This window comes from Aquila chrysaetos (genome assembly GCF_900496995.4).
Source record: "Aquila chrysaetos chrysaetos chromosome W unlocalized genomic scaffold, bAquChr1.4 W_unloc_2, whole genome shotgun sequence".
In the NCBI taxonomy this organism is placed as follows: domain Eukaryota; kingdom Metazoa; phylum Chordata; class Aves; order Accipitriformes; family Accipitridae; genus Aquila; species Aquila chrysaetos.
This window is the reverse complement of record NW_024470322.1, coordinates 4,770,202-4,782,683: the sequence shown is the minus strand read 5'-3', so window position 1 is coordinate 4,782,683 and position 12,482 is coordinate 4,770,202. Positions and strand designations below refer to the sequence as shown.

Genomic DNA, 12,482 nt, shown 5'->3' with positions numbered 1-12,482 from the left:
CTGAGAAGCTTGTATCAAATTCAGGCTTCAATTTAAAATAGATATTGCAGATATTAGGCTTCAATTAAAGAAGAAAAATAACCTTCAGTGCTTATTTTTCTAAAGGCAAAGTATAAAAAGAAAATCACTAAACTAGGTGAAAATTATTAAATTTCTCCAAAAATTATGCTTCTATTTCTTGAGACAATACAGTTTGTGGTTCACAGGGTAACTGGTATCAAACACAAATTAATGAGAGCTCTTATAAGCAATTTTATTTCTATCAATAATGGCAGACATTTATAAAATCAGAAGAATTTATCATTTGAGTTCACCTTAAAAAATAACTTATAAAGCAGAGATATATGCAACATAAAACAGTTCAGGAGGGAAGAAGGAAAGCAAACTAATAATTAAAATGTAAGCATGAAAAAAAAGGTGGAATAAAAGTCCCTACTCATTTCTACTTAAGATGTCATGTGACAGTATTTTACAATGTCTTGCATTTTTATATATGTATGTGTGTATTTCTATATCACACACACACATACATATACATTAACCCATATATTTCCATAGACAGATAATTGTTTGCAGTTCCATCTTGGGCAACTCTGTTATGCCACTACTGTTGTCTCAGTCATGTTTGGGACCCAATTTCTTGACAAAACTGGGGAGATGGTAGGAAAAAAATGGTGGTTCTGATTGTGTCTGAGATCCTTTTGTTAAACTGTACAGTGGGACAAATAATTTTCTTCTGTAGTAGCTCTTTGAAGAGAGCCAACTCACTGTGGTCTTCATGAGGAGACTTGGTAACAGGTCACACACTCATTGTCATGCTAGGGGGAGTACTGAAAAAAGAGGAATCCACATTTTAACAATAGTTCTTTCCCAGGTAACTAAAACCACTTTTGGACAAGAGTGATGAGTTTAAAGGTCAACATGCTATTTGAATTTTCTCCTAAATTTGTACTATAGCACATGTGAAGGCTGTAGTTCATTTTGTGGTATCATAACTTCTGTTATATTTCTATCATTATGTAAAAATATAGCTATTGCTGATGAAATCAATTCACTTGACACTTTCAGTATTGGGCGCTGCTACCTGGGTAGTGTGATGAATCAGTATTTCACTGATGCTTTTCATGCCTTTTACTGGTCAATGTTGGCTACTGGAGGGATTTAGCTGGGCAAGATACCTAGTCTCAAACAGACCAGCTACATTTTTGGTCACTTGAACCACATAACTATTTTGAAGGGCTTTTTACTACTTGATGGGAAAAAGGTAAAGATACATCTGACTGGAATTAAACTAGGTTTTTGGCTTATTTTTAAAGTCTGTATTATAGATTTTATGAGGCAAGCTGAATCAAGTATCAGTGGTTATTCTTCATGTGAACTGAAAATTCAATCACCATATTACATTATTATTGTAACACAAATTGAACTGCAGCCCTTATACAAGCTATAGTTGCCCTCGTTAGCAATACTTCATTACAAATAATCAATGGGACACCACAATGCCTAATACAAATGCACATTTATATGCTTATTTTAATTTGTATTTCAATTGAAACTTATAGACTGCAGAAATACTTAATTGGCTTAAAATCTTATAAGCAGAGGAAAATGTTCAAATGCAAGAAATATTAGTGTTATGAAAACTGACACAAGGAACAGAAAGATATTCATTTGCCTTGGCAAAAACAGATATGTAATTAAAAAAAACCTACCAAAGCTAGATTTTTGAGGTGGCCATTTCTAAGTGTCAAAACATATTCAGAAAAAGCATTTTGGATGAGCCTTCTCTGTCATATAAACTGCATAGAATGGACCACTTGGGTAAAATCCATTTTGTCCCATATCATGTCTCTGATGGTTTGTCTGCTTTAGGGCTTACTCCTGTCATGTGCTGAGGCCTCTCAGTGGGCCCAGCAAAGCTTATCTTACTAGTTGTGTCCCAGATTCATTCAGGTAGGAAAACTAGGAGTATCTAGAATCCAGTAAGTAGTAAGTGTCTGAGAAAACTAATTTTCTTTTGAGTACAACTGATGTCCTTCTTTTAATGAGTTTGGTTTGGTGAGCTGGTCTGCCTGCTGAATCAGATTGTTTGTCCTCAGCACAAGTAAAGCATGCTGAGTTGAGAACTAACATGGACTATCATGACCAAGGATCACATTTAATGGAGATTTTGTGGTTACTGCTTTTTTTGCAGATTTTGAAACATCAGTCTTTTTGCTTTGTACAAATCAATTTTCTCCAATACTCCAAACAATCTGAACGCGTGCCCTCTTTATGAAGACACAAACAGCTAACATGCAGAAAATACTCCCTCTTCCTTTTCACTAGTTTAAGAAGCAACAGCCCCCATCTGATTTTCATGAAATTTGCCATGAACTTTGACTGTTGTGTGATCTAAAAGAAACTGTTTAGTCTTTATAATTTCTGAGCTAAATAACACCACTGGCATAGTTAACGGAGTTGCACTCACTTCTGAACAGCAGTGATTTCCAGTAAGAATAGAAGTGATGAAGTCACTCAGCACTTCTGAAAAATCAGGCCACTTCTATATAGGAAATCCTAAGCATGGATTTAGAAACCCAACTTCAGGCACATGAGTATTAAAATACTAGTCTTGCTTTGTAATGTATTTTATACCATGTTTTGCTGCCTCAAACATTCTCAATTTTAAAAAATATAATTTTTCCCAGAATTAACACTAGAGGGCATCTTGGCTTTCTCTGCTCTAAAAGCATGCTACATCTTTTCAATGTGATCTCTTGGTGCTCTAATTATATACTTCAGTGTGAATCCTGTTCTAAAAGACATTACTGCCCTGCAAAATACATGGTTCAGGAGTCAAAGTTTGAAAAACCAAAAATTGAAACACTCAAATGTAAAGATCTGCCTACTATGTGTATCTAGGCTGCTCAGATATTGCCTGACAAATGCCCATTGTGTATTACTGAATATGTATGGTGTAATTATTACTGCTTGACAGATTTAACTTTCATTGACAATTGACCTCTTGATCTAGAAAAAGAGCTTCTGCAGTAAATCTACACCTTCCACATTTTTCAGTTTCAGCTCAACTTCTAACAGTATTTGGCACAATTTTTTAGTGAATCAATACTATAATTTTAGAAGCTAGTAAAAAAACTACATAAGGCACAGCACTGTATTACAGGTACAATACAAAACTTTGTTCTGGCTGTTATTTTTCTTTTTTAAAATAAAAGATCAGGAATAAAGTTTTGCCAAGTAAAAAACTACTTAAATACTTACGCTCTCACTCTGAAAAGGGTTTAGGAAGTTTCCACCCATCTCACCATCATCCCTGGGAGTGCCAGGCTGATTACTCATGCTCATATTACTGGGAGAGTTCTGTTAAACAAGATTTCAAAATACTGATGAAACGTTGGAAGATTTCAGTTCCTTTCCCAGCTTCACCTAGCATGTTAAAAGAGTATCTATACAATGCACTGGAATTTCTGAACTTGAAAGATAAGTCTCTGTAGAGTTCTGTATGTTTCAATTACTAATTTTAACCTGCAAAGTTTTAACCTGCAAGTATTTTCTCCTCTGAAGTAACAACTACCTGTAATTCTTGTTTTCAGGCTATAGCAGCATGTTCTCTTACTAAAGTTGGGAAAAAGTATAAATGGTAGGAATAAGTATTAGCTCTAAAACTACATTAAATCAGTATGGTCAAATCAGTGGTATATGAGCATGTGCCTTGAAATATGCGAGTTCAGAATACATACTTAAAGGAAGACGTGGACAGATCTGGTCTACACAGACCTTCGCAAATCAAGGCCTGTATTTGAAGTATTTGTTCATAGCGTGTAGTCTGTTGAAATAACTTCTAGTTCTAATTTTGAGTTGCTAAACCACTTCACCAAGAGCAGTTATATAGAGAGTTTATAGATAAATGAGTTAACAAGAGTATTAGATAAAAGACTCATGAATAACAGCCAGCCACAGGATTGGCCTTGCAAACATTTTCAGGAGGAGCTGTAGTTTTGCTATTTGCTTGCACAGAGCATAATGCAGTAGGGTCTTCACCTACTTTTTGAATGTCTAGGTGCAAGTGAAATGCTGATAAATAATAACAATACAAAGATTCCTGAAGGTAAATTTTTTTCTTATGGAAGTGCTCCTGCACAACCACCTCTATAATGTTCAGAAAATGCTTTCAAGATTCATTTAGTCACAGAAAGAATAAAACCAGATAATTGTCACAGAAATTATTCAGCATCAATAATCAATACATGATTATTGTAATACTAAAAGTAGTTAGCTGTGTTTACAAAGTTGATTTATGGTACCCTGCCATGCTTGGGGCATGGATGATTCTCTTTCCATCACAGTTAGACTCCTATTAATACGGGCTTTGTGATAGAAAAGGAACAGTGAGGGAAAAGGGGGAGTGAAATTATGAACTTCATCATAAAATATTTACTATGTCTATCACAGTTCTTCCCTTGAATTTTTTTTAAACTAGAAAAAAAACTCACAAGATTTACAAATACAGCATATACATATGGACATATCTGTACATATACAAATGCATCAGACTTAAAGTTTGAGCAGGCTTAACACAAACCTAGTATAGTCAATGGGTAGGCTAACAAAATGCAACTCAAAGTAGTGCATTTGATCAAAGTGACCAAATGATAACATCTGTAAGAATCATAAATTAATTTGTCCTGTTTTTCTTCTGTTAATTCTCAATTACAATCCTAACACAGCATTTCTGTTAGCTTACAGATTTATGAAGCTTCTTAAAAAACCCAAAATATATCATACTTTGAAAATACCTGCCTGCAGTCTTCATTTAGTATAACTAAGGCTGCAATGGGGCAAACTTTGAGTGAAAAATAGGAAATATTAAATTAAGAGAAAGTCTCCTTACTGAAAGGCTGTTGTTAAGTTTTAACCATATTCCCCTGAAGGAAGATTACCATTTCCACCTGAATAGGCAAATATGTTTGTGGGTTCAGCCTGGTGTATTTATTTTCAGTTATAGATGAAATGTAAAATTAATTACATAACTGCCATGAAGACATAACTTTTTCATTGGCATCTGAAATGCATCTTATTGAGTAGGGTCAAGACCCCTGCCTTAGCCCTGTTGTTTTCTTCACAATCTAGTTCACTGGTTTTCAAACTGTGATCCTCAGATCTCCAGGAATCACTGGACAGCAGGTGAAGGGTCCATAAAAGGCAACTAAAAATTAACTAGCTAATTAACATCAGACAATTAAGTTTGCTATTTAGTAAAGTTATTATACCAAATATTTAGGAATCTACAGCTTGAAAAAAGTTTAAAACTATTGCTTTAGTTCAACCACAGCTATTGTACCTGAAGCAGGAATTAATTCAGGGAAGTCCTGTTGCATGTGTTATGCAGGAGGTCATACTAGACAATCACATCAGTCCCTTCTGCCCTTAAAATCTATGAATATATAGTTTAAAACCCACTAAGGCCTTGTCACATTTATTTTATATGATGCTTCCAGACTTTTGTTCATTCCTTGGGGATTTACTCCTACTTTATCTTTCTCTGTGTAGTACTAAGCTTTGGAATTCTGCAATTGCTACAGTGCATCAGGCCCAAAGATTCAAATTCCTGACATAAATGCTTTTATAGAAACTTTCTGGGCTGCTTTTATTGCCAGTATGGAGTCTAGCATTGTAGCACTAGCTGAGTTTTTCCAAAGCAAATATTTCTTTGATGACTGCAGAAATTCCACGGGCACTGCAAGAAACACTGGTTATTAATGTTTATTTAATATGCATCATTTCAGTTCATTTACTTTCCCCTGTCTCAGTCTATTTCATGTCGATTCATCAATTCATATTTATAGATTAAAAAAAAGTCACGTTTTGTCATTCAGCCAACTAAATTAAAATCTCTGGAAAATGTAGCTATTAATTCTGTCAGCTGTAATGATTCTACCAAGAATGGATTAATTTTCTTCATCTCAGTGGTAATAGATAATCTGTTCCTCTAATATGCATTTTACTCCATTGAAATCCTGTGCCTGGCCTTGAGCATCTAGCAATGTGTACCCCAAACTGTGTTAATTTCAGTGAACAATTTCTGTCATATTAATTAGTAATCTGGAAATCTACTTGTGAAAAAGCCAGTTGAACAACTAGCTGGTGATGTATAAAGGGAGACTGTTGCCTTAACAAGAAGAATCCTGGCAAACTATGTGCAAAATTGGAAGGCAGCCACATATTAATTTTGCATGCATCAAACCCCAGAAATCTCCTATTCCTTGCATGCATAACTTTTCCAATCAAGTTCCAAAGGTATTATATGCTATCATCTACCTGAAATTGCTAATGCTATATACAAGACTGCCCACACACTTTTACTAGTATCAATTAAGGCTGCATATTGGGCACAGTGCTACTCAGAAAAAGATATTTAAAAGCTATTATATATAACGGTATAACAATAGAACACTTAATTCCCAAGTAAACTTCATTTTTCTTTTAGCTATTTGAAAAAGACTTGCATCAAATATAATTTCCATGATGTATTTATTAAGGTTAACAAATTACAAGACTTCTAGGTAAGTTTTTGGATCGAGGTTTTCTAATAATCATATTAGCACATATGCTGATACTTAATACCAGTGGGTTGAATACAGGTTTTAAAAAATAATTTTAGTGCCAAGCTAAAAGAAATGTTTTCTACTTCAAAAATGCTGCATTTTGAAAAAAAAAATCGGAAGAAAAATTATAGACACTGATTAAAAATGTGCTGTATGCTTATTATCTCATTGGTGGTGTATATTGAATCTACCACTGTACACCTGAGCACAGCACAGCTAAGGCAACATGGTCATTTCAATCCACTTTTGTGTTCTTCACAGGGCCTGAACATGATACAGATCTTCAAAACTTACAAAAATGTAGCACTGCTATAGATATTTTTCCCTCATAGCCCCAAAATGGCCTAAGAGGCATACTGCTGTGGTCCTACTCTCCATGAAAGGCCATGGAAGGTTATTCTGAGGCTATAATCACCTATGTAATTTTAAAAGGACTGTATCACTAACTGAAGAATGCTTCCTGTTTTTTGAACATTTGAAAGTGTATTTTAAATGAATTCATACTAGAAACTTCTATTTTAACTTCTATTTTAACCCACAGGAATTTAGGCCAATATTTTCTTCCCTTTTGACATGTGTTTACATCTCATCATATCTCAGCGCTAGTCTGAGAGAGCATCTACAGTGACATCCTTAGTATGACCAGAACATGTGCAGACAAGCCTTAGCCAGATTCAAAGTGGGAAAGTCTGTAATGAGATCGATCTAGCTACAGTGCTGTAGCACTTAGTCCCGTGTCAACCAAAAGATGTAGGCAATTAATTCACTCAAACTCTCATTCCTTTTTTTTTTTTTTAAGATCAATAAGAATTTTGTTACAGAAATTTCAAATGAATGAGTTATAAAATTTTAACTGAAACAATCCCTTCATCAATTCCATATTTATAGATCAAAACCACAAAAATACAGGAAGACAATTTTAGTTATATTTTTATTAATTTTAGTCAGTTACATCTGAAGATGCTGAGTACAAACCACAGTATTTTACAAGGACAAATTTCTACCACTTCATCAACACTGAATAAGCTCATTAATTCCTTATTCAAATAAGTCCCTAAATTAGTAATGATTACAGATGTAGCAGATTTTTATTTTTATGGAAGAAATGACACATTCAAGCACAATATTATTTTTGAAGCTGCAAAACCCCTATGGGTTAAACTCACATTCATTTTGCATATACTATTTTATGGTTCTGTTTACTATTTAATGTTTGTTTAACAGTTGTATCAAAACAGTGCTTTTTTTGCAACTACTTTTTAATCTAGCTTTTAGGGACTTAGACTAGTGATTAAGATATTAATGTTGCCTTACAGAGGTGACAAAAGGAATCATGCAGTGCAGAAATGTAACACCCTAATGACATTTTTCCAAATTTGCATTCAATTAGAATTGATTATTAGAACTATATTCATTTGTCTTAACAGTATGGAAGATTATAACATGATCAATCAGATTATGAACTGGATATATGTTAATCACATTCATTAATACACATTGTTATGCAGTAAGAAATAAGTCTACTTATACTCCCTATTGATTATAGATATTGTTTTTAAACTTTCAATTAATGCCAATTCTGTCTGCACAGCCTCCAAAGAGTTCACAAGCAGAAAATGTAGATACATAATAAAAAGTTTAATAGAGACAATGAAAATATGTTTAGAGTGAAATATTATTCTAAAAATTCCAAATATTTTACTAGATACTCACTTTGGAAATACTGTCCATGTCTCCTGAGCCTTAAATTAAAATAGATAATTATTCAATTAGTTTTGAGCTGAAATTAATCTAAGAGCTTTTTTTCATACTAAAATATATAGTGTAACAGCAGTATGTTAAAACATAACTGTGCTTGATGTCCCTTCCTTCCCACTGTGTCTCTGAATAAAAGTTTACAGTCAGTAGTGAATAATATTAGTCCTTTCTCTGTGTACACACCTAATGCAAAAAAAAAAAAGGAGAAAAGAATAAAGGACACATTTCTGATCTGTATCAGTTCCTTGAATGGCATCCGTTAGGATGAGACAGCCTGACACAACTCAGAAAAGGATGTCCAACCTCCCTGTCCTCTTAGCCAGGTACTGCAATTCATTTTGGGTACATACACCTGAGAAAGATGTTGCTTCAGCTTGAGGGGGAAAAAAAAAAAGCAAAATCACGTATAACTAGTAAAAGTTAATGTTGGTGACAAAAATGATCACCATTTTTACTGAACTTCAGCTACCCAAAACTCCATAGAAGACTGCTAATGAAATATCTCTAGGGTCAGCTGGGGGGTGTTTCATCAATGTCTTTGCCCCCAGAAGCAGAAGCCTACTACTGAAATTTGCTAAAATGACATCAATTTTGGATGCATTACAAATACTGATGATGATAATATCTTTCAGAAGAAAGTAGGTGATCCTGAGGACTGGAGTAATAGAAACCAAAAATATTAAGTATAATGAGTGCAAGACTAAGAAAAAGAATTTTTCTCATATGCTGTAGCTCTCACTTGGTTGAAGCCAAGTATAAATGAAATATAATTTAAGGATGGATGTATCACGAAAAGCATTTTTAGCAGCAACAGACAGTAAACAATTCTAGTCACCTATTTTCAGGAAAGACAAATTCAAACTGGAATAGTGTCAGAGAAAAACAATCAAGAAAATGGAGTTATGGGAGGAGACTGAAATAGCTTGGTATACTTAACCAAGCAAATTAAGGCTGAGAAGGAATATGATTTCTCACTATAAATACACCAGATACATAAACATTAGGAAGAGGAAGAGTCATTTTGTCATGGACAAATGGAAAAATTTTGTTGGAAATCAGAAAAAAATTTCTTTCTAACCATCAGAACAGATAGCTGGTAGAAGGGTTGTAGTCAGAGAAGCTAGAGAAGTTCAAGATGGAGCTTGACCAATTTATGCCTGTGATTATGAGACATAACTGCCTACTACAGCATGGAATTGTCTTACATTCCTAAAATAACTCAAGTTCCATTTTAGAAATTAAATTAACCTCAGAAAACAGTTGTTGTTAATTTGACTAAACATGACAATTTTCACTAGAGAAACTAACCAACCAACTAGGTACATATAAAATCCATCTTTAACTGTTTCAATTGTAATTTTTCTTTTAGCTGAGAAATAATTCCTGGGCTATAATAAGTGACAGAAAAAGATGCAATTATCATTTACAGGTTTTCATTTACTTGAACATAATGTGCATCATTATTAATTAAAGCAACAATCCATTTTAGGATTGTAATATGTAAAGAAAAGCTATAAACTCACAAGATGGCCTTATGCAAAGTAATATAGGAATTTCAGACCTGCTTGACAAGAAAAGACGACAATCCTATTGGGAGTTAGATGCATTTTGTTGAATTTTAATTGCTCATAATATATCTCCTAAGTGAGGTTTGATGGTTTAGTTTTTTCTCATCTTGGCATAGCCTTTTCCAATTTCTCCCTTCTTCTTACCTGTTTATACTTCCTGTCTCACAATCTCCAGCTTCTAGGCTATAACTGTACTAATTTTCCATCCACAATGGTAGTATGGATAGAAGCAGGGGGAACAGCGACAGCTTGGCTTCTGCTTGCCCATCACATATTTAGCTTGCTTGGGTTTTTCCACATAAAGAAAAATGCTATTCAGCAATGTTGCAGGTGCCCTGTGTTATAGGGCCAACTCCCAGATGTAAAAGAGAACCTTGCTGGTCAACAGTGGGGACAGAAGAGGAAAGAGATCTGAAGTCTTTGCAGACTGAGGTTCCCCCCTGTTGTTGCCCGTATGAATGACACTCCTTGGTGCAGATAGAAGTGAAGAACAGAATATAGAAACTGTATTCAGAGTTACTGGCTTGGTGTTATGGTATGAGTACAAATAAATACAAGGTATTTATTTACCTTGTGGGTATAGAAGAGGAAGGCATACATGCAATTTATTTATCTGCAGATTGTTGCTTAAATCCCTTTCAAGTGTCTATCATCCATCCAGCAAAGAGAGCAGAGTTTGCTAGGATAGTCAGGGGATAAAGCAGTGCATATTTTGTAGAATTGTGTAAGGCTTCTCCCTTAGATAAGAGTCTTTCGAAACCCAGTGTCGAAAGACAGGAAGTACACTATTCTTCCTGCCTCTGCATGCCCTGACAAGAATGCATGTTCTTTCTTGGTGCACTAAAATGGCAACTGTTTATGGGGATGGAATAATAAAAATAATACTTAACAGACAGAAAGCTAATTATAGAACAAATAAGGATATCAAAATATAAGATAAAACCAGCTTAACACATACATCAATATATGTAATAACTTACTTCCATGTACTTGATAAGAACTCAGACCAGCATGTCATAATGACACCTTCTAAAGTTTTTGGAAGAGGAAGAGAGGTAAAGAAAAATGGGTCTTATGCCATCAGTTCTACATTACTATGATGGTATGCTTATAGAGTGGTTTGAAACAACTGGATTAAAATTATACTCTGTTATATAAATAACATACAGTATTTTTCTTCCAGAGGTGCATTATATAATCCAATTCATATGCTTAAAAAGTATCTTAATATTTCTTATTAATGTATATACAGCTTTTTTAGTTTTTAAAATATTTTAACATATAGTCTCTCACATAACTTAGAGAACTAGTCATAGAAAATGGCACTGGTCATTGTAAATTTGCAATGTTCATAACATTTACTATTATTACCTAATGATCCATTCATATGATGTGAATCCATTCCACCCAGTCCACTCATAGGTCCATCTGACCCTGGTCCCATTGGAAACTATAAAAGGATCAGACATTAAAAAATATTACTGCACAATTTTTTAAGATTATATAATGAAAAAGAAATTCCTCAGAAAAAAAAATGGTAAAGGAAAAATGCACAGTCCCATCTCTGAATGTGAAAGTCAAGTGAAAGTCTTCCACATGATGACTGCAAAAAGTGTAATTTTTTTTTTTACTTTTTCCAATGCTACCTTCATCATTTTTTGAGAAACTCATTTCTGTAGGCTGGCTAATCTACTTTAATACTTTGTACATGATTTTCAAACCTGCAAGTGCTGACCTATCTCTACTCCTATTGAAGTTACAGAGAATTTTACTATTCACTTCATTTAGTAGGTGAATAATTAACAGTTTTCAAACCCCACCCTATCTATACTGACAGTCAGACTACTCTGCATTACCTTTGCAATATGATCAGTTTCTTACAGATTTAAGATATTAACCTTAAATCCAGTTCTTCAGAAACTTAAAGGCTTTAGCATTACAGAACATTTTCTAAAATTCACTGCATACCGATTTAGCAGTATCTAAATATATATATTCTTAAAGTTTTATTGTCCTTTTTTTCAAAAGGCCCACAATATGGACTGTAATTAGATGAAATATGGTTGTAATCTGATAAATACGACAAAATTGGAGGCATAGATAGAGATCAGAAAAGAAACAAGTTCTATCTAAGAATTCCGATTTTTGTCAGTTCTAGAACTACTGAAGTTTGGGCTAAAATAGTCACTAGTCTGGTAGTTAATGAGACAAATACCTAAATGTTATCATTAGCTTTCATTCTTGACACCTTATTTAGATAAACAGGGAAGTTTGTTTCTTCTTAAAGGTATTGGTTTTATCCTTTTTTACAGAATAGCAGGGAAATATAATACTGAGCCACTATCAACAGTTTTCTTCTCCCTCTTCAGTCATAGAGACTTTTTAATAATGAAAGTTTAAAGCTAGCAGAAACTAATGCTTGGTGGCAGCTCCTAGGATGGTGTCATATGGTACAGAAATCTATTGCACTGCAGTATGACAAACTAAGTAAGTCATCCCCAATATCCACATGCACATGCTTCTCAGGTCTTTTCTGTGTAGAAAAATA

The 12,482-nt window shown here is 34.0% G+C and overlaps 1 protein-coding gene across 4 annotated transcripts in view; it reads right to left on the bottom strand.

The window, feature by feature from the left end:
• Positions 1-241: 241 nt before the first annotated feature.
• LOC121232957 (single-stranded DNA-binding protein 2-like) overlaps positions 242-12,482 on the bottom strand; it is a 204,359-nt gene continuing 192,118 nt past the window's right edge. For all 4 annotated transcript variants that reach the window (XM_041121524.1, XM_041121522.1, XM_041121525.1 and 1 more), the window contains 4 exons: positions 11,306-11,384; positions 8,322-8,350; positions 3,265-3,363; positions 242-830 (listed from right to left, as the gene is read on the bottom strand). In XM_041121524.1, coding sequence (XP_040977458.1) covers positions 819-830; positions 3,265-3,363; positions 8,322-8,350; positions 11,306-11,384 — 219 coding nt within the window. In that variant the 3' untranslated portion in view covers positions 242-818. The remainder of the gene's footprint in view (positions 831-3,264; positions 3,364-8,321; positions 8,351-11,305; positions 11,385-12,482) is intronic.